General features: G+C 43.0%; 3 protein-coding genes across 3 annotated transcripts; all 3 read left to right on the top strand.

The window, feature by feature from the left end:
- Positions 1-171: 171 nt before the first annotated feature.
- Positions 172-891, top strand: LOC136424551 (carboxypeptidase N subunit 2-like). Its single transcript, XM_066413165.1, has one exon. It carries the CDS (start codon positions 172-174, stop codon positions 889-891), a length of 720 nt encoding a protein of 239 aa, XP_066269262.1.
- Positions 892-6360: 5469 nt separating this feature from the next.
- LOC136424550 (A disintegrin and metalloproteinase with thrombospondin motifs adt-1-like) lies at positions 6361-12531 on the top strand. Its single transcript, XM_066413164.1, has 8 exons — positions 6361-6373; positions 6503-6583; positions 6902-6982; positions 7441-7521; positions 7698-7868; positions 9935-10123; positions 11354-11533; positions 12470-12531. Exons 1-8 carry the CDS (start codon positions 6361-6363, stop codon positions 12529-12531), a joined length of 858 nt encoding a protein of 285 aa, XP_066269261.1.
- A 1206-nt stretch (positions 12532-13737) lies between these two features.
- On the top strand, positions 13738-18871 carry LOC136424548 (cysteine-rich motor neuron 1 protein-like). The gene is made up of 9 exons (XM_066413163.1): positions 13738-13756; positions 14076-14192; positions 14597-14635; positions 15330-15428; positions 16011-16100; positions 16701-16852; positions 17588-17714; positions 18243-18350; positions 18756-18871. The coding sequence occupies exons 1-9, from the start codon at positions 13738-13740 to the stop codon at positions 18869-18871; spliced, it is 867 nt and encodes a 288-aa protein (XP_066269260.1).
- Positions 18872-23563: the final 4692 nt, after the last annotated feature.

Below are 23563 nucleotides of genomic sequence, written 5' to 3'. Positions count from 1 at the left end.
ATTGCCTATAACAGGCTTACTGTGGTGCCGGAACAGGCTCTGAGGCAGATCCCAAACTTACAAACACTCCGCCTTGACGGGAATCCTATCCACGTCATCGGATCAGACGACTTTAACAACACCAGTAGACTACTCTCACTGTCTCTAGGTAACCTTGGTGATGACCTTGAAATGCGTGATGGCGCTCTGTCTCACCCACGACTTGTGGAACTGATTTTATCAGACAATAACCTTCAGAACCTGCCTGTTTCTGTCCGAAACGTCAGCTCATTGCTGCAGTTCGACCTTCGAGGCAACTTCTTCCCCATCATCTTCGAATCCTGGTTCGAAAACATGGCGGAGCTACAGACCCTGAACCTGGCCTCTGTGAGTCTTCAGTTCCTGTTCGAGCCGGCTCTGCGCGGTCTATTCTCCCTCCGAACTCTCTACCTAAACCACAACGCGCTAGGATCTCTGTTTGAGACGACTTTCCGGGACACTCCAGCGCTGAAGTCTCTGCAGCTGAACAACAACGAGCTCCTGGCTCTCCCGGCTCGACTGTTTGCCGGTCTGACATCGCTAGAAAGTCTCTTTCTCTACAACAATAAGTTAGCTCAGCTTCCAGCCGAACTTTTCACTGACACGATATCGTTGAAGTACTTGTACCTGTCTGGGAACATGTTAGTTACTCTTCCAGGGGAGATATTTCATGGCTTGCACTCGCTGTCATTTCTTGATCTTTCTCTTAATCATCTAGAAGAACTACCAGAAGGATTATTCGACAATCTGACGTCACTTGAGCTGCTGTATCTCCATGGCAACCGACTGACCGAAGTCCCGTCTGGTCTCGCGAGAATGATGACGCAGTTGCGGGAAGTTAGCTTAGACGATAATCCGATAGAGATTGACTAGTCTGGTGTGTCTGATGGTAATTCTATTGAGATATAATTGATACTAAACTAGTCCTCATTAATTGTAATCAGAAGCCCTCATTGAAATGATCAGGAAAATTGTATGAACCCGCTAAACTTAGTCATTACAACATAACATGAGATCATGAAAGAAATGAAGGATATACTTTTTCGCTTTCCTTAACATTCGGTTAGAAATCCAAGGACTAAGACATGATGTCGAGGTGCCAGATAGCGAATAACATAGAGAATTGGGTATCATAATTTCGTAATGACAGCCTATTCATTACCCTATCAAGGACATCATGGGTCAGAGATAAAAAGTGAAACATGTATTTTCAATTGACTATTGACAAAGGTATACACGTGGACCATTATACTCGACCTACTTTGGGATTGCCATCTGTTACTTTCTTGAAACAAATACAAAAGCCCAGAGCTGTGGCGTTGATATCAGTGTCTGTTGCATCTATCAGTTTGTATTGATTTCAAAAAGAGTCGAGTAGTACGTTTTGGCGCAGTTTTATTTTCTTTTCACTAGCGAGTTTATTGTATCATTATTTGTGACAATGTGTCAAATGTGTAACTTTTCAACGTATGAACAGTTAGCGTCAAATGGTATAGATTCCAATTCTGTTCCATTCTGTTCTTAACGTGACGTTTAGGCGTGCATCCCGTGAACTGATTTGTAATTTTCGCGAATGCAGACTCGCATCTGTGGCTTCACCTTAAGTTAAATCGCAAAACAAACCATTTGCGAATGTTTTGACAGATATGTTTAGCACGTGGTAACTTAAAGGCTTCTGTGTCTATTTTTGCTTCGCCCGTGGCATTGAGATAAACCGCATGTTCTATTTTTGATCATGACTGAATAAAGAAGTTAGCACGTGTGAATCTACCTTAACTTCAAAATCTGTTGCATTCCCGCCTCCGAGAGACATAGGTTAATGTTAAAAAACATAGACATGCTAGTATTATGGACAACATGCAAAAACACCGGTTTAGTTGGAAATAATGCTGACACGGTACCACAGTTGGATTAACCTCCATCACAGCATACTGGAAGATATCAACATTTTCTCTCTTGGCTAGCTTGGCTTCGTTGACGAAGATTTCAGGGGCCGGGTCCACTTATCAACATTCAGATAATAACAATATGTATGTATATACAGACTGGTTTGAGTGGGCTTTCTTTATAACTTGTTGATATTTTGAATTGATTATGTAATACAAATATTATTGTTATCATTATTAGAATTATTAGATAGAATCAAAACTCAATATTTCCTATCATTAAAACAACAATAAAGGTGGCCTTTTATCTACGCACTAGATTAAGTCTTTATGGAACGGATAACGTTTAGTCCTGTATGTAGCAGTCAGATCAATACAAATAGAATATTTTTAATGTTCGATCAGTCTACATCACCTACATTTCAAGCCGCTTTGAACGCTGTGTGATATTTTTGACCATGAGTTCATAGAGGGCTATCATTTGTGACCATGGCCTCAACCACTATTGTAATCTTCACCAAAAAAATGTATTTATTTCAAACCATTCATGATCAGTTGCCCTCCTATACAGGTTTTTGGCCAGCTGCCGTTTGAATTGATACCATTGTTGGTGAAACATAATGCCATGTTGCCACAGTCAACCACAACATTAACCACTTGCTCAGTAAATAGATATCCACATAGATTTTAGCTTCGAAGTTAATGATTTTTTGTCAGGTTTCTCACCTTTCATTGGCCCTTCGCTCAACCTTTGTTAATAGAATGTCCGAATTGAAATACAAATGGAAAACAGCGCTGGTGTCTGTGGTGACCTTTCAGAGAAACAAAATCCTGCAAAAGGAATAACTTACAGACATGGCTAAAAAGGCAGATAAATACAGAAAGAATACATATTTTAAAGGTTTGATATGCATATATCTAGCCTGTAACGTTGGACTCAACGCGAATGGGAGCTGCAGTGTCCGCTCGACTGTCGGCCACAAACCAGATGCGTGACACATCGGGGATGACCATATGTCGTTGAGGTCGATACTATGAATGAAAAGACACGATGTCCTGGACACGTAGTCGTCCACGCCCTTTCTTCTCCTACAAAACAATCACTAACACGCCATGTTTCATATCTCTGATTGGCTGGCGCCTTGGCTGTCTGTTTAAGACAGTCCTTAAGGACGTCTTTCACCCTGAGACGTGGCATTATCACAGGAGACGGCGACGATTGGAACGGCAACCGACTGGGTCTCCTTGGACATGACTTCTGCCCAACTCCTCATACACCTGTTGGTGTTGGGTCTGGCACCGAGTACCAGCTATGCCTTCTTCAGTAAGAAACATATTTTCCTCATTCTTTTCTTGAAGTATATAATTTTTCACATATCTTTATAAATATTGGCAGACAAGCAATGCCCGATGACCATAATGCCGGTAGTGCACACCGCGGGAGACATTAATTTTTACATTGAATTATTTGTCTTTCCGTAATTGCAACAGTTTCAGTGGAAATGTACTCCTTAGCACTTTACTTGATATCTCTGTGTTTACAGTAAGTAAGGGAGTGCCGCTGTGTATGACCATTGGTGCTTAGAAATTGCAGCAAATAGGAGTTACTTGCATAGACACTCTGGCTCTCTACCTGACACTGAAATCGGGATAAACAAGAGTATCGAAGCTAAGGGGAAAAACATTGAAATTGGAAAACACTTTCCAATAAGGCCTTTTGCCCTGAAGACATGGCCATGGTCACATGAGGAGGGCGACATAGTTCTATGTGGCTTGCGAACAGAATGTGTCACACAACGTCGCCTCAATAGCAGACAGTTCATTAAATAGTTCAAGATATACAACTGAATTAATTAAAATTGGCCCAAATATTAAAGCAACATTACGTGCTAGATATAACATAAACACACACACTCGCATACACACCTGCAAAACACACACATTGAATATGTATGGGGATCGACTGATATTGCCTTTATTCTTGTCCTGGCTTCGTATACTAAGATATAACGGGGTTATCCACGTCTAGTGTCAGTGATGTCTGACAAGGGCGGTACGTGACAGGCAGACTCGACCACACCGGCTGCAGGGGAAGGACGAGTCTGGGATTGGTGCAGTAGCGATGTGGTTAATTTTACATAAAGTATTCGAATCTCTATCTAAAGCCCACCTCTCACTGGACCCGTGGCACGCTGGCGGCGTCGCTGCGTCCTAAACTGGATTTGTGTTACTCTTGACTTTCTATTGCGAATATCATTCAAAACGTACAAGTATGACCAAAAGACATCAAAACACACAAAGCTTTTAAAAAGATTCGTTTTTTGTCAATGAAATTCGTTGACTGCTTTGTCAATTCGACCGGCATCAGCGACCGCACAAGCGTGCTGCGGGTCCAGTGAGAGGGGGGGCTTTACGTACACTGGCTTGTTTCCCCCCCCCCCCACCCCCCCACCCCCCAGACTACCCTCCCGGCGCGTGGGGCCCGTGGGGAGCCTGGTCTAACGAATGCGGCTGTTCGGACACGTCCAGATACCGTACACGGAGCTGCGTGCTGCTGGTGCGTGTCAATATTTCTATTTCATTTAACTAATTATTAAACATTCAAGAGCGAAAAATGATACACTTACAGCCATTCAGACAGCATAGAATTAAATACCTAACAAGAGAATCAATAATTCAGATGATAAGAAGCAGGAAAACACAGATTAGGTGTAAATCCAAGAGTATTCCAAAATCCACGCAATAAAGTTCTTCACGTACATTTTTATAATAATGATAACTTAATTACATAACATTCTATTAGGCTAATCAATCTATCTAATACAATATGGTGTAGTAGTATGGGATAACAATGGGATTTTACAATCATTGGAGGACTGTCTAACGTCTAGACATTCTTTGATATATTTTCCAATGAATACCATTCAGGGGTTGCCACATGTCATTATGTACTTAAATTTGCTATTCTAGTCCATTGAGATAAATCCTAGTTAATCCGACGACAGCATTGAGTATAGTGAATTACGTATATCAAAATATTTGGGACAAACAATCAAAAAGTGATATTCGTCTTTAATTACCTCTGGACAAAATGGACAAACCATTTGGTCGATAGAAAGTTTTTGAAACCTCCCCGTTTCTATACTTAATTTATGACAGCAAATTCTGAGCTTAGTGATTGCCCTTAGAAACCACTGAATGGCCCTGTGTGTTTCACCCTAGAGCGGCCAAGTCGTGACGGACAACATGCAGATGATATTCACTCCGGGCTGCGGGAACTTCGGCATGAACGTGGGGGACAACATGGAGACGGTCGCCTGTCCGGAATGTACCGCTATCCGTAAGTCTATCCAGAATGTACCGCTATCCGTAAGTCTATCCGGAATGTACCGCTATCCGTAAGTCTATCCGGAATGTACCGCTATCCGTAAGTCTATCCGGAATGTTTCGCTATCCGTAAGTCTATCCAGAATGTACCGCTATCCGTAAGTCTATCCAGAATGTACCGCTATCCGTAAGTCTATCCGGAATGTTTCGCTATCCGTAAGTCTATCCAGAATGTACCGCTATCCGTAAGTCTATCCAGAATGTTTCGCTATCCGTAAGTCTATCCGGAATGTTTCGCTATCCGTAAGTCTATCCAGAATGTACCGCTATCCGTAAGTCTATCCAGAATGTACCGCTATCCGTAAGTCTATCCGGAATGCACCGCTATCCGTAAGTCTATCCGGAATGTTTCGCTATCCGTAAGTCTTTCCAGAATGTACCGCTATCCGTAAGTCTATCCGGAATGTTTCGCTATCCGTAAGTCTATCCAGAATGTACCGCTATCCGTAAGTCTATCCGGAATGTACCGCTATCCGTAAGTCTATCCAGAATGTACCGCTATCCGTAAGTCTATCCGGAATGTACCGCTACCTGTAAGTCAATCCGGAATGCACCGCTAACCGTAAGTCAATCCGGAATGCACCGCTAACCGTATGCATGTCCGGAATGTACCGCTACTTGTAAGTCAATCCGGAATGCACCGCTAACCGTAAGTCAATCCGGGATGCACCGCTAACCGTAAGCATGTCCGGAATGTACCGCTAAACGTAAGTCATTTCGGAATATACCATATTTCACTCCATCTTAGATTGTTCCTAAAATTGAAATAAAAGAAGCCCCAGTGCGAGAATGGATTTTTCACAAAAAAATACTATCGACACAAAAAAGACTATGATATGAAAACCCCAGTCCAAAAGTGAATTTGAACGCCAAAATGTAAAATGGACAAGTGCAAAAACAATTCCGCTCAAAATGTGTACTTCTGAATTGAATCTCCTTTACATTCAATCGGGGAAAGTCGTAGAAACGTTTACGAAGACAGAGTTTCAGCAACGTGGTTCCCCTCACACTCACTGTTTGTTTTGGGGTAAAAGATGCACCCACCAAAATTGAATGTAAAGGAGGAGATATGCTACTTTATGGTATGTGTGTAGTCAGCTACCGCATTCAGAGACAGAAAAAGACATATTCAGGTTCAAATGCACCGATAAGGTCATATATTGACATGCAAGATCTGTTAGGTACACATTTCTCTTTACTGTGTCATCTAGCTGAGCTGGAGGCTTGGAATGCCTGGACGGAGTGCTCGGAGCCGTGCCTGGGGCAGTCGTACCGCAGCAGGGTGCGCCGCTGTAGTTACTATGTTTCTGTTAGCTACATCTTCCTCTTTACTGTCCCATCTAGCTGAGTTGGAGACTTGGAATGCCTGGACGGAGTGTTCGGAGCCGTGCCTGGGCCAGTCGTACCGCAGCAGGGTCCGCCGCTGTAGTTACTATGTTTCTGTTAGCTACATCTTCCTCTTTACTGTCCCATCTAGCTGAGTTGGAGACCTGGAATGCCTGGACGGAGTGTTCAGAGCCTTGTCTGGGGCAGTCGTACCGTAGCAGGGTGCGCCGCTGTAGTTACTATGTTTCTGTTAGTTACATATTTCTCTTTACTGTCCCATCTAGCTGTGTTGGAGACCTGGAATGCCTGGACGGAGTGTTCGGAGCCGTGCCTGGGGCAGTCGTACCGCAGCAGGGTTCGCCGCTGTAGTTACTATGTTTCTGTTAGCTACATCTTCCTCTTTACTGGCCCATCTAGCTGAGTTGGAGACCTGGAATGCCTGGACGGAGTGTTCGGAGCCGTGTCTGGGGTAGTCGTACCGCAGCAGGGTGTGCCGCTGTAGTTACTGAAAATAATGTTTCTAATAGGAACATCTTCCTCTTTACTGTCCCATCTAGCCGAGCTGGAGACCTGGAATGCCTGGACGGAGTGTTCGGAGCCGTGTCTGGGGCAGTCGTACCGCAGCAGAGTCCGCCACTGTTCATACTACGGCTCTGTTAGCTACATCTTCCTCTTTACTGTCCCATCTAGCTAAGTTGGAGTCGTGGAATGCCTGGACAGAGTGTTCGGAGCCATGCCTGGGCCAGTTGTACCGCAGCAGGGTCCGCCGCTGTAGTTACTATGTTTCTGTTAGCTACATCTTCCTCTTTACTGTCCCATCTAGCCGAGCTGGAGACCTGGAATGCCTGGACGGAGTGTTCGGAGCCGTGTCTGGGGCAGTCGTACCGCAGCAGGGTCCGCCGCTGTAGTTACTATGTTTCCGTTAGCTACATCTAAGTTCTCTTTACTGTCCCATCTAGCTAAGTTGGAGCCGTGGAAAGCGTGGACAGAGTGCCTGGGACAGTCGTACAGTACCAGGGTCCGCCTCTGTTGCTACTACGGTTCTGTTAGCTACATCTTCCTCTTTACTGGCCCATCTAGCCGAGCTGGAGACCTGGAATGCCTGGACGGAGTGCTCGGAACCGTGCCTGGGCCAGTCGTACCGCAGCAGGGTCCGCCGCTGTATCTACCCGAACGACCCTTACGGAGAACTGCCCCCTGTCGGCAGCTGTTCCGGGAGCATGTACGACCAGCAGAACTGCGACCTGACATGCAAGTAGCGTTCATGGATCTTTTTAAGTATTCTTCAAACTGTTAAAGGCAGGCTTAACTTAATTTCGTAAAGCGTACTGCAGTATGTTAAATATACCACTCAGACCAGTTCTGACTTGTTTTACACTAGTCTATCATAGATTAGCGTTTTTACAACATTTGAAATTCACGGTGTGGTGATGTAATACTGGCGATGTCCAAAGCCCTTTGACCTTTGTGACGTCAGATTCCGAGTCGAAGGAATGGCGTCTGAAGCAATTCCTATGTTGCAGGTGTGGCCGACTCGGAATCTGACGTCACAAAGGTCAAAGGTCTTTGGACATCGCCAGTATTACATCACCACACCGCGAATTTCAAATATTGTAAAAACGCTAATCTATGATGGACTCATGTAAAAGAAGTCAGAACTAGTCTTAGTGGTATATTTAACATACTGCAGTGTGTTTTACGAAATTAAGTTTAGTCTGACTTTAAACAGCTGCTTTTAAATTTATGCTACTAACTAACAAGTTGTTTTTCAAGGGGAGTAAGACCCAAAAATACTATATTTTAAACACAAACGACAAAATAAGTTAGGCACATTTTTGTTTTAAACAAAAATAGCAGAATAATACCAAATGTACCACTCTGACAATACCCGTTAATAGTTTCGGACTCTGATGGGCTTTTAGTAGGATGACATTGTATGGCCTACGTGTATCAAGTAATTTAGACTAGATCTTATTGTTTTCAAGATATTATGTCTTTGAATGTAAATGATAATTTTCGTGAATTGACATTTTGTCCAGTTTATTCATCCCTGTTACTCTCAGATTCTCCCTGCACTAGTCACTAATATTTTTTTTTTCATTTCATCTTCAGGCGTCCAGAATGGTGAGTAGGGCATATTTAGTTATTTGCGACGAATGTATAACATTGTCTCTTTACCATACATATAGTCGTACATAGGTTAACCTGCATAGGTTATGAACCTGCAGAAAAACTTACGATTTCATGTCATGAAACTTAATAAAACTGCATGAATGAACCAGCGGAATTAGACCTGTGGAGTAGCCAGCGCTACTGCCCGTGTAACGCCATCCTTTGAACACAGCCAAAAGAAAGTTTGTAGAACCCATGAGATGTCATCATGAGCATTTAAGACTGTACAGGCAGCCCCCGACTTAGGAATGTCTAAACACACCAGCTGAATGGGACCTATGGAGCAGTTGGAATTGCTGCCAGTGTAGCGCCATCCTTAACACACCTAAAAGAAAGTTTGTTGACCCCATGAGTGGTCTTCATGAGCAGTTTAGACTGTACGGGCAGCCCCAAACTTAGGAATGTCTATACACACCAGCTGATGGGACTTGTGGAGCAGTTGGAGCTACTGCCCGTGTAACGCCATCCCCAACCTGACCATTGTAGTTAGTAGGAGTAATAAACATGCCTGTATAACGCAGCTGAGTGGGACCTATGGAGTAGTTGGAGCTACTGCCCGTGTAACGCCATCCCCAACCTGACCATTGTAGTTAGTAGGAGTAATAAACATGTCTGTATGACCCAGCTGAGTGGGACCTATGGAGCAGTTGGAGCTACTGCCCGTGTAACGCCATCCCCAACCTGACCATTGTAGTTAGTAGGAGTAATAAACATGTCTGTATGACCCAGCTGAGTGGGACCTATGGAGCAGTTGGAGCTACTGCCCGTGTAACGCCATCCCCAACCTGAGCATTGTAGTTAGTAGGAGAAATAAACATGTCTGTATAACGCAGCTGAGTGGGACCTATGGAGTAGTTGGAGCTACTGCCCGTGTAACGCCATCCCGAACCTGACCATTGTAGTTAGTAGGAGTAATAAACATGTCTGTATAACCCAGCTGAGTGGGACTTGTGGAGTAGTTGGAGCTACTGCCCGTGTAACGCCATCCCCAACCTGACCATTGTAGTTAGTAGGAGTAATAAACATGTCTGTATAACGCAGCTGAGTGGGACCTATGGAGCAGTTGGAGCTACTGCCCGTGTAACGCCATCCCGAACCTGACCATTGTAGTTAGTAGGAGTAATAAACATGTCTGTATAACGCAGCTGAGTGGGACCTATGGAGCAGTTGGAGCTACTGCCCGTGTAACGCCATCCCCAACCTGACCAAGCGGGCCCGTTGGAGGGGCTGTATCGACAGCGACCACCTGGGAATCCTGTACGTAGACGACTTCAACTGTGGGGCGGGCGCGACCACTCAGTCTAAACTGTGTCTGCAGGAGGACATCCCGGCATGTAAGGGCGTTTCCGCTTTTTGATAAACCGATTCAATAAACCATTCATTCATTTGCTCATTTATTCATTCGTTCAATTCTGCATTGATTCATCCATCCATTCGTCGTTTTGTTCGTTCGTTGATTCGTTCGTTTGTTCATTTATCAGTCTATTCTTCCATCCATCCATACATACATTCAAAGAGAAATATACCCGTAGTAACATATGACCATGAGTATCATAGAGAAGTATACGTAGGTCTTCATCGACAACGATGGACGAACATCATCATACGTTAACGTATGTCTATGAGATCGGCTACCCGAGGGTATGGCGAGTCATTTACATCAACGATGTCTTAACCCTTAAGCTGCCAGGTTTTTTAGCCAAGTAAAAATCAAAAATGTTTGACCCCCGACCTCCCTCACGAAACCCGCGAAACACCCGGCTGCCCTAACCCCCCTAACTTCCGGGCTTCGCGTGCTACACGCACACAAAGTTGTTTTCTTTTGGGGAATACCCTATCCCGGTTATAACTGGGCCCAGCACACAAGGCATATTTCTGTATCCCTGTTTAAACCGGGACTGGCAGCTTAAGGGTTTTAAGAGGCAGTAGATATACTTTTCGTTTTTAATAATTTTCAGGCAAATGCAATAAACATGGCAACAGCATCCTCCCGATTTTCTGTTGCAAGGAGAATGTTCCATCATTTCATTTTCGTCTCTCTTTAGGTGCTAAACCTGTATCTGCCCAAAAGTTGGGGTATAACGCATGTGAGTATTAAGTAATTTTTGATCATTTCACAAAGTGACTCGTATCTTTAAATGTATATTTTGACAGAAAACATCGGTTGAAGGAAGCCCTTGGATGTGTACGGACTCTTTTATATTTCTATTCAGCGAATCACAAACCTGCTTAAAAAACGTTTTGCAAAGGGTTGCGTGAAACTTAGAACGCGTTTTGGCAGGAGTCTTTTTATTTTTACAAAAGCTTATGTAGTATAGCCGTACATGTATTTCTATTTATAATGTGGCACATATTTATTCCATGTGTTTACAAATAGATAAACCATTTGAATTCCTATGAAAATTTGAAGCGGACAAAGATGTTCGCGATGTTTTCAAGTTCGCGGTGAAATGTCGCCGTGAAAACCGCGAACATAAAACCGCCGCGAACATTTCTGCATTTACAATAGCTTAGAAGCCGAACCTGATTCAATCACGTTCCTTTCTGATTACTTTGTTTCGAAGCTTACTACCAGTGGAGCTCGTGGGGCGAGTGGACGCCATGCCCGGACCTCTGTTTGCATGACCCTACCGTGATCACCTCCCGCTACCGGGTCTGCACTTATCTGTACAACGGGCAGGTGGCGCACCAGCTGCTTTGCGGGATAGACTTCTACCAGAGCGAGGCGTGCCCGAAGGTCCCATGTAAGCGTCGATCGTATAAACTCGTTCACCATTCACAGATATCGAATTACGTCCATTGTTTACTGATTTTATTTGCTTTTTCGGCGTTCACAACTTTTAACGGCTGCCATTGCTGCCATTGTCCTGATGCAGATGTTGGTGTTTCAATCCTGTTTTGTACGAGAGAGAAAAAAAGAAGAAATTAACAACGAAAACGATTATTTCCAAGTACTAAAAAACATACGGCTAGGGCTGTTCTGCGTGTGTAAGCTAGTTATTGATTTAAAAGGCCTTGGCATTTTATTGTAGTCCAGGCGTGCTAAACATTCGTCCTTGCTGCATTTTACTTTGAAATTGATTGTGCTTTGTTGCCGCAGCTTCCCTTTGCTTCTGCACTTACTGTTGTGATAGATTTCGTTAGCTTTTGCGCTGCCGTATCTACATGTAAGGCGCTGCTGCTAGCTTACTGTACTCTCCAAGCAGAGGATGGGTTCCGGCAGGTTTTTGACGTGTTTTTAGGCGTTTTTGCAGGCCTTTCTACTTTTTCATTTTTTTGTGTGTCTCTATAAACCCAACATATATGTAGAGACAAAAAAAAGAAAAGTAGAAAGGCCGACAAAAACGCCTAAAAACACGTCAAAACCTGCCGGAACCCATCCTTTGCTTGGAGAGTGGCTAACTGCCTGTTACAGTTGTTGCTTCTTTCCTTGCTGCTTTTGTTGCCTTTACTTTTGCTGCTGTGCTAAATGCTGTTGCTGCTTCTGCTGCTGGTTGCCATCGCCGCCATTTCCTCTGCAAAGATCCCGAGTGTATGTATATCCATAGATTTCAAATATACCTACTAGTAGCTTTAAGAATGCTGCTTCAGTCATTGTTATGGTAATGCATTTGCAGTTTTTTTTGTTATTATCCAATTGCATGGACGACTCTCTGTATTATGTTTTTCTTACCTTCCAGGTAACGGCACTTATGTTCCTGAGGAATTCGGTAGGACATATTACAGTTATCTAGTGTTCTAGCTTTGTTTTGGTTTGGTTTGCGGATGATATTAAACGGATTTAGATTATAGTCTTTTAGGCGTTGTGCAAACAAGCAAAAAACGCTTTTCTAAGTTAACTTTCATTTCTTTTTTATTGTGAAACGTAATGATTTCTTTGCCTTATACCTACGTCTAAAACACGACTAGATCAAGTTTACATGGTCAACCAGTCCTTGGTAGATTCCTTTAGGGTGCGCTTTTTTACGAAACTTCATACAAAAATCATTAATGAAATCATCATTTGGTCAAGCTTGTTGCATGAATGTTCTTTATTGACACTAAGTGTCCACCATGTCTCCTTCCTCCAGGTCGGACACCATGTTTTGAGGAAGGTGCCGGGACCGTCTTCTACAAGGGCTGCGCCATGGTCTGCACATGCGCAGACAATCAACACTTCAACTGCGAGGACATGTGAGAAACGGAGTCTACATTGGAAAATAATAACTAGAGTTAGAAGAAAAGAAAATCCATAAATTTGAATCTTAAGAAAATTATTGATTTCTTTCCTTCTAATTCTAGTCATGTAATGTTTCATTGTAACCAAATGGAACACAATAGGAACACATAGACCCACCTAATTCTTCTCCAAATTATTGTTAATTCATTCAAGTTCAATGTGACTTAAGTTCGCGGTAGGGCGTCACAGAGGCGCTGTGTTAATGTTTAACGTTTGTGGTTGAAACGTAATACATGACATATCACAGTTACATTCACTAACATCAACGCACCGGGAATGTATATTGTACTATTTCAAGTACATGGCCGGCAGAGACTGGTGTAGATGGAAACGTGAGACAACGTCAATTGGAAATAATACTATGACACTCAGTTTGCTTCTCAGATGTCAATACCATTAAAGAAGTGGTTTGAATACTTACGTTCTCATGTCCCCAGGTATACCAACCTCAAAGAAAGCAAAAATAGAGCTGGGTCAATTTGGACCTTACACGGTCAGATTAGGTGGAAAACGTATCGGTCGAATGAAGATTGATGAACAACTAACTGCTTGAAAAATCCTTCAGGTGTTCCAACCTGCCGTCCGAGATGTTCCAGTACGACCAGAACGGCTGCCGCTACATCATGAAGCAGCCCTTCCCCAACATGCCGTACACGCCGGACACCTGCTGCCCGCACCTCGAGTGTGACGCGGCGTTCGCGGGTAAGTAATGTTTGTGCTTACGTCATGATGACGTCACTTGGAGACTGCCCGCAATCTTGGTGGGTTACATAGCCGTGCTGCCCACACATAGAGTGTAAGCACAGTTTGTCGCGTCACTCATGGTCGCGTCAAGTCTACGACAATAGAAAAGCTACTCAAACAACTGGATACTATTAGATTGTTTGTTTGTTTGTTTGTTTGTTTGTTTGTAAATCTATGTAGTAGCTTTGTATTGTGCACATTATTACTTTTAACGATGTAAAGCACCGCTCTACTTTACATTTCCTAATGGTAATCACCCAATACTTATCTTAATGACCAAGGCATTTAACTTTAAAAACGTGGAATTTGTCGGTTCCCCGCAGCCGGAAACTGCCCTGACCTTGACTGTGAGACGACGTGTACCCGCGGGTTCAAAGTTGAGCGGGGGTACGACGGCTGTCTGCGCTGTCAGTGTCTCAATGCACAAACCATCGCCGAGGGTCAGTACCTGTTAAGTTAATCCTGTAATCTAGTATGTCTGTATGTGCTATTCTGATTAACCATGGAAGATTAGCCTTTATAAGCCTAAATTATATCAAACTAAACGAAAAAAAACGAAGAAAGTCATGATTTAGGTTTGTAATTTGTTGGTGTATTTGTGGGCAGCAAATCTGTAGAAGGTGTCGACAAAATAAAAGACAGGTCCTAAACACTTGAGATTGCTATAGATTAAGGAGCTTTTAGATAATTATGGAAGGTCCGACTACTGCTAACGTTACGTTGAATACATTAGAAAATAATCGGATCTAGGTTAAGGCATTCCTTTTTTAAGATTCCTTGATAAGACAGGTTAGTCTTTCCCCTATACCTATTAACTAATATCATTTTTCCTTTCTATCACCAGAGGCGTACGGAGCAGCCATTGACCACGACGAAGCCAGGGGTGTGTAAACCTCAGTCTCTGCCTAAGTAGTCAATATCAAATTGAAATCATTCACGCGACCTTTGAACTTTGTGCGAGAACATCTCACCGACTTCACGGAGCTGACGATAGCTACTTTACACATAGCTCTAAAAGAAAGAAAAAAATGTTTTTTTTCTTGGTCAGAAGTTACCCCCAATGGCAGACTTTCTAGCGCTGAACTGATGCAGAGTTTACAGGTATCACATGATACACAACATATATATATCTTATCCACACTTGCATTTTGTGGAACTGTCGCAAGGGTCTGGGCGTCTGCCATTCAGCCCCACCAGGTGACGTCAATACGACTTTCCCCAACCGAAGTCAGGTACCCATTTACACCTGGGTGGAGTGAGGAAAGTCGTGTAAAGTGCCTTTCCCAAGGGCACAAGATCGATGACATGACAGGATTCGAACCCGGGACCTCTTGGTTCTGAGCCGAACGCTCTGCCTTGTGTCAAGGCAGAGCAGTATGTAAGGCTTGCAAATTAGCCATGTAGTAGTACAGTTATGTATGGTAACATACTCCTGCTGTGCTCAGCCTTTAAGTTAGTTTTCTACAAAGAGTTTTGTGACAATGGAAAAATCATTTTGTAGCAAGAGAAAAGTACATGGAAGCCATAATGCGTATAGGTTGGTTTTGAATCTTTATGTTCTCCATGTGTTTCTGCAGCTCGTATGTGCCCGGCCCACCTGCTATGCGTGGGGTCATGTGACACCGGGTACGCCCGTAACGAGCACGGCTGTCTGACATGCGAGTGTAACACGCCAGGTAAGCACGGAAATACAGTCAAACCTGGCTATAACGACCACTGTGACATGCGAGTGTTACGCACCAGGTAAGCACGGAAATACAGTCAAACCTGGCTATAACGACCACTGTGACATGCGAGTCAGGTAAGCACGGAAATACTGTCAAACCCTGTTTTGGCAACTACTCATATATAAGGATAATTGTTACAGTTACTATAGAAAACATTAATAAAGTGGGCCAATGGGGAAATAATGTTGAAGCTTAGGAACCCCCAAAAGCTGGCCACAACTACCAGGGGACCTCTCGTACACGTTTGAATGCGAATTACTCTAATTTGAAAGTCAAACAATCTGTAAACTAGCTAATAGGCTTCGCGTATTATGGTATATGATACTATATATATTGGTATGGATGAAGTCGTCGGTTAAAGAAAAAACCGCACACGAAAAACCAGTCATAATATATATATATAAAAACATGTATCCCCTTACCTACAGAACATTTGCAGCTTCGTTAAAAACGCCGAACATTAAGGAAAGAAAATGGAGGGAAAATAAACTATTTAAAAGAGACTTTGTGCGATTTTTATTGGCTCTGCAGTGTGCGCGGCGGTGGTTTGTGAACTGGACTGTCCGGGAGGCCTCGCGAAGGACGCCTACGGGTGCGAACTGTGCCAGTGTTCGCTGTTTGGTAAGGCCATTGTCTTTTCTTACTGTTTATTCGCGCATAACATAAGAAAGAAAACCTTTCAATCCTCTTTCGCCTGTGCGCTGTTAATTTCGGCTGCTTTCAGCTATGAGCAACTAAACTCGTCAATATTTTTTACAACAATTAGGTCATGTTATATCCATCTAAGAAATGCCAAGTAGGTACCCCTCTAAGCAATGAGGCTGATGCTACCTTATAACGTGGTCAAGACACTTACTCGATCACGGGACCCCCACTTTACGTCCCTACCGAAAGACGAATGCAGCTCCAACCAGGCTGCTTTTCCCCTGGATTTGAACCGAACTCTGCCAGTTACAAACTAATTTGAACCAGTCGTTTAACTGTTAAGATGTTACAAATATAACTACAGCGTCATCATCATATTTGAAAATTAGGCAAATGACAAGCGTTTCGTGATATTTCAGACGATGGGTTCTGCACGCACCACGAGCAGCACTATAAGAACGGCCAGAAGCTTCTCTTTCTATAATATGCACATTGTAACTTATAATTACCTAACATGGGATTAGGTCATAAAGTGTTTTGAACTTTGAATCAATTAGATACTCCGTGTTATTTCAGACGAAGGCTTCTGCACGCACCACGGACAGCACTATAAGAACGGGCAGAAGTTCCTGTCCGACTGTGAGGGGGAGGGGGGCTGCTGCGAGATGGTCTGCCGGTGCATGGACAACCACGTCACCTGCGAGACCATCTGCCCTGCTGTTGTTATGGTAAGGACAATAAGCTGCATACACTTTTACACTAACGCGGAATAGAAGTCCACAACGTTTGTATACCCCATTTGCAATGTGGATATGATTATTTCAGCTGTGATACCACATTGCCTGTTGCCCCTGTTGAACGTAATAGAAAACAAATGCCTCTTCTACACTTAAATGATGTAAAAGTGGTATGGGTTTCTTCAGACACAACCAAGATCTAACTTTCAACGTAAGTGGACCGTCTTCCACCTTCATCAAGACGATACTGACTGATTCTTCTTCACATTGTAGCTTGGTGTCGCTGCAATAAAAAGAATGAGGCCACACAAATTGTATCCTCCTCAATTCACAGTTCATAGTGTAGACACATATTTATACCGCGTGCCTCCTTGATCTAGAGAATGTCGCCAGATTGCAAAGATTCTAAAATGAAGTCTAATAAGGTTTTATTAGTTGAAACTCCATCTGTTATTAGTACATGATTGTAAAGATAGGTATTAATGAAAAGTTAGTAAGTGTCAAGAGGTCAAGGACCGTTGCGGTCAGAAAGAAACTTACGGGAGCTAAGGAAGCTCGCAGCGAATCGGACAAAGTGGAAGGAACTGAAAGAAGACTGAATGCGGCTGCAGGATGTTTTAACTAATGCATCAGCAGAAAACAGTGGACTACGACTAGTAAGTGTAATGCCAATAAAGGTATCCTACCAGGTAGAAAGTTGATTATTGCTTTTCCCCTGTGCTTCAGACTGCCAGTGCTGAATGCCCGTCCCCTGTTCTACTGGACATCCCGGAAGTGTGCTGCCAACAGTACGGCTGCAACGATGACGACAAGGCAAACGTCAGGAGGGACTTGGGCCTGGTCATGGCACAACGTAAGAATGCTAATGCTAATGCAAAATAGATAACGTAAAATAGCCAAAATCTATATATATTCATACGTTACGTCAGCATTAAACGAAATCTGATAAATTACATAAGAAATAAAATGTTTAACAACTTATAATTGGCCATGTGGAAACTTTGCTTATACAGTAATCAGTGTCACCAATCTATAGCATATTTGATAACTGTCACGAAATTCGCAATTTCGGAAAAGGACCTTTTTTCTTTCTATTCGCCTGAAGATAGAAATATGATAATCTTCTTAGATCAGATACCCAACATGATTTACATGCAAGACAATTCTGGCAATAAAGGAATAATCCGGGAGTCTCCTTGCTGATTTCCTTTGGAACATTAAAGAGGCCATTTGCTTGGTACAGATATTGGCGGTGGCAATATATGGACATAATATTTCTTTCATTGAATAACTATCAGGGCTAACATTTACTGAAAACCTATCTTAGTCAACCTGCCAACTGTATAGTCAACAGCAGTATCTTGGATCCATACCTATGTAGTGACAGCAGGCGACTGTGTGAGTATTAACGACACGTGTGATCTCCACTGTCTGGACGGGTTCGCCAAGAACCGACTCGGCTGTGACATCTGCCAGTGTTCCACTGTCGGTAAGGGGCACCCCTCTTTTCCCGTTTTTAGTATCATTCGATTGGTATATATGTAGCATATATTTATTGCGACTTCTTTATCTGTTTATAAACGGATGATAAGTAGAATGTCCCTTTTCTCGAGGGTTTGTCAATCTTATGCACCTGGTCTAAATCATGATACCATTGTTTTTAGACGTCTTTGTTCAACATATACTTGTCGGTTTGAACGCTAGCGCTGCTATCCAAATGATATCAATTTAGATCATGCAAGATAAACCGCAGGGTTTATCAATCAATGGGGTAAATTGAGGCAAATATCCTTCCTCTCTACTATCAAAAAGGCTCGAATGGCAAAACATTGCAATGGTTTTTATTTTCTTGTGTATTACCTTAACAAGTAGCTTTTGTCTTCTGACACTACAGACCCAGGGTCCTGTATCAGTAACGGTAACGTGTACAGGAATGGGCAGTCGTTCATCCACATGGACAACTGTGATCAGCGCTGTGTCTGCAATGATGGGGACGTGAGTGTTTTATGACTTCTACCCTCTGACGTCTTCATCTACTGATACATGATGACATGTTTAACAGGTGTTTAAAATGTAAAAATAAGCAACGCTAGGGTAGGAGATTGCACAAGCAATTGTACAAGAAACCTCCATGTCATCTACTGCTCTCCTCTGCACATCACAAAACCGACATATTACAGAAAAAATGGGATCTTTCTTCCTTCCTTGACACGGGAAAAGAAGTCGAAGCAAAAAAGTTAGAACTTAGAGTCTATAGTCGGACTAGAGTAGTTACGTGCCATATTAATCCCAACTGTCTGTAAGTCAGTCAAGTAAGTCAAGTGTGTCAATTTCATATTACATGTTCCTCCATGCAATTAGGCTACGGGCAAACTTGCAACAACCTTGCTAAATTAAAGAAAACTAGAAAGGCAACATTTGCGAGCAAATACAGCATGTTTAGCCATACTCCTCGCCATGCAAAAAATGGACTCTCCCAAAATAACAATGGACCATTCTAAAATACTTGCACTAAAAAAATGAATCACCCCAGTCCAAAATTGAGTCTTCCAGTAGCACCTCAACACAATATGGACCAGTCCACAACCATATCCACTAATTGATTAACAAATACACTTCTGCTAAAAAATGGACTTTTTCATAATCATTCCAGCTCAAAATTGAAAAATAATTAAAGAATCCTCCCCTTGCAAGAATGGGATATTCCGTGCCATTTCCATGTAAACCAGTCGAAAAATATCCGCTGAAATTACACTCTTGCGCATAATCAACCCAGTTCAAAATTGAATTAAAAAAGATCAACCCCAGGGAAGAATGAAGTTTTCCATAGTATACATATGAAGATTTGACAGGAGACGAAGGAAATGACCAAAAACAACATATTTGAGTCAATTCAAAGTCACCGAGAGGGTTTTAGTATAATATTTGTAATATGTTTGAACTATTTTGATTAAAAGAATGTCTAAGTCACAATAGTTCTAAAGTGTTCAAACAATTAGCATTGAAACTTATAACATGTTTGAACTTATTTCACATACGTTGGAAACATTCCGAACGTAACTACACAAAAATCTCTTTATTTAGAACAGTTTCAAACCATCTATCCAAATGTATCAATGTTCGAACAATTTGTAACAAGAGATTTTCACAATTGCCCTCATAAACGAAGGTGCTAAGTCCTCCTGTGTGTTTCTGCCTATTTTCGGTGGCCGCGCTAGACCACCAGCGGATTTGTTTTGACGGAGCGTCACCCGCGCGCGACGATGTACACTGTTCGGCACCGCTAATATCCGGCATTTTCCCGCTCCAAAACACTCCACAAGACCCACGTTTTAGTGTTTTGCCTCTTGTGCAACACGATTCGATTTGCATTACTAACGGGACGAAAATGATAGAAAAAATTCACCCCGTCCCGGCGTCCGTCCCAAAAACATGAACGACATGAAAATATATTTTCTTACAGATTCAATCACGAAAATCAACAGCATGGGATTCCAAATTTTCGCAACGGCCGACCATTTATCATGGCTGAACTTCCTTCCAAGGCGTGCGATAGATAAACATTCCCGGCACATAATAGTCACTAGTACCAGACTAACGCAAGCTCATGATGATAATAGGGAGAAAGTTTGTCAGTGAAGTTTGGCCACCAGAGGGTACATTCATTTAACGTTACAAGCTAGCGCAAAGGGGCGAATCATTGACCTTACCGGGGACTGACTCTACTGGCCTAATCATTCCTTTTTTGCCGAATTCTACGATCCATACGCCCGTACGTAGGACATGTAGGAAGGCCTGGTGGTGGACGCTACACATCACGGGAGACGCGTGTTGGTCCGAGACAGACAGCGGCGTGCTTTCGATCGCGTAGCGGCGACGCACCACTGCGACAACGTGCCGGACCAAATGTATGAAGTCGGCGGCAGAGAGAGATCATCAATCAATTTTGACAGGAGTGTCGCGCCAGTCTGAGGAGAAACGATCTCCCGTGTTGTGTTGAAGAATTCACAAAATCATTGATTTAACTTGTTTTCTGTTATAAAATTTCCTAAACTGCAATTTAACCACTGAGTTTAAGGGAACATGGTGTTTTCCCGATAATCACGTTAAATGTTTATGTCCGGTCTTTCCTCCTCGTAAGCAAACTTCTAGCTTGGCCAGGTGCAAGGCACTCGGGGTCAACGACCTGTAGGTCATATGTAGTATTGAAAGTGACAGAAGTGGCAAATATTGTCAAGAAAGCCCAAAATAAATCGTTTTGAATATATGTATGCCAAAAATGGGAATGTAGTCCTTTAAATATTTGTTTAAGCCACATATACAGCAAATTTCAGGTCATTCGGTTGAAATACCAGGGCGCAGGAGGCCAAGATATGCTAAAAATAGCTTAAAAACCTCGATAAAATCACTTTCAAGGTCAATATCAAAACAAGGAAAAGAACGCACATTGGTTTTTGCCTACATTACCTCTGTACCAAATTTCAGGTCATTTGGTCAAAAAATGACAGAGATGAATCGATTTGAAGATTTGACAGGAGAAGAAGAAGAAGAAGAAGAAGAAGAAGAAACATGAGAGAAAACAATATGTTTAGCCATACTTATGGCTAAACATAAATAGCTACATTACGGAAGCCCCTCTGCATGTGCAAATCTTGATTTTGGCTTTGAAAAAGTACATTATAAAACTAAATTTCTCAAGCTTGTCTGTACTATTAAACTGGATGGTAGCCCACATAAAGTAACTGGCTACTCCACCCCTCATCCTACAGGTGACCTGTGAGTTGTACTGCTCGGTTGGAGACGCCCCTGCTGAGGACTGCTTCAAGCTGGAGCTGCCGGGACTGTGCTGTACCAAGTGGGTCTGCAGCGAGCAGGAAATGTACGCCTCGTACGACCAGTTCGGGATACAAGGTAGAACATTGCGTTATACTGTACAACATGTACGCCTTTTACGACCAGTTCAATGTAATTGTAATGTTAAGTGGTCCGCAACATCAGCTTGGCTGCCTGGCGCTCCACTATGTATTGCCTTGTTGCAATTTGTTGCAGTTAAATAAAGAATACGACCAGTTCGGGATACAAGGTAGAACATTGCATCAAACTACAGCTGTGTTTGAAAACTTCTCATATCCAAACGAGAAGGAGCACTACAAGCTTTGCAAAGTAACAGTTACTCAGGCAACTCAGAATTGTCTTCATTTTATTGAAAAAACACAGTTTTGGTTTAAAACCTCATAACTCTAGCTCATCCGTCCAGTCACAAAAAAAAGACAGCGGATGCTGTCTGAAACGTCTGACTGTTTCCAAATTCCATCCAGTTTCTTGAGTAACTGTCACTCAGCGAATCTTTTCCCTTAGATTTCAAGCCTTCATTGACGCACGTAGTTTACCTCCATGTCGTTAAAGAACAGATGCGTTACTAATATACAATCTTTGAGTATATTCCTGCTTATCATTCTGAATAGTACGTCTACATTAAGCAAACACATTTTGTGATTTTGTGAAACTCAAGCATATGCAGCTTTACTGTTATACTCCAATGTTGTTAATACAATAGATTTTTGCATTATCCTAATAGATGTAGGAACAAAACGTACAGCTGGATTACTTTCATATTGCACCCTTTGAACTATTTTCTCAGTGAATCGGAACGCGGATGGATCCACCCTGACTGTCTTTGTGGTGAGACAGAATAGTCACCATCTTGCATCAGCGGGCGAAGGCAAGTAGCGGTCTATGCTAAACATTTGATTCAAAACAATGTTACCATCATAACTGTTGAATTTTACCTTATCATGGCTGTACTCTTACACTTTAAATGGTTCTGGTGTGAATAATGGTTCTGGTGTAAATCGTCAGATCCAGTGTCCTTATAACAAATGTAAATTTATACATACCAACTTCAACTACAACATGTTGCTCATGGAGAGGACAACATTCATTTATGGCAGTTGCTTTTCTAGTAAATTACGGAATCTGCCTATTTAGTAGCCACAATAATCGCCGCGCAAACCGACTTAGATTATCCTGACCTATATGTGAAATAATACTAGAACCACAGCCCTGAACGCGTGCGCTAAATTTACCGAAGAGTTCGTGTCAACTTGCTCGGGTTCAGGCGCCTTCACGACCGTACAGCTCCACGGTGCTACCCGGGGAGTTTATTTCTAGAATAACACAAAGTGTATTTTCCTACACAGATGAAACACCGTGTGAAACTGCCCGAGCCACGGCCTTGAACACGAACGACACCCTTACCGGCGGGTTCGTGCCGACGTGCTCGGCGTCAGGCGGGTACATGCCCGTGCAGTGCCACGGTGCTAACCGGGGAGTTTATGTCTAGAGTAACACACAAAGTGTATTTTCCCACCCAGATGAAACACCGTGTGAAACTGCCCGAGCCACGGCCTTGAACACGAACGACACCCTTACCGGCGGGTTCGTGCCGACGTGCTCGGCGTCAGGCGGCTTCATGCCCGTACAGTGCCACGGGAGTACCGGGGTGTTTATTTCTAGAGTAACGCAAAGTGTATTTTCCCACCCAGATGAAACACCGTGTGAAACTGCCCGAACCACGGCCCTGAACACGAACGACACCCTTACCGGCGGGTTCGTGCCGACGTGCTCGGCGTCAGGCGGCTACATGCCCGTACAGTGCCACGGTCCTACCCGGGGAGTTTATTTCTAGAGTAACACAAAGTG

This window comes from Branchiostoma lanceolatum, chromosome 18, assembly GCF_035083965.1.
Source record: "Branchiostoma lanceolatum isolate klBraLanc5 chromosome 18, klBraLanc5.hap2, whole genome shotgun sequence".
Taxonomy (NCBI): domain Eukaryota; kingdom Metazoa; phylum Chordata; class Leptocardii; order Amphioxiformes; family Branchiostomatidae; genus Branchiostoma; species Branchiostoma lanceolatum.
This window is presented reverse-complemented; position numbering and strand designations above follow the sequence as displayed.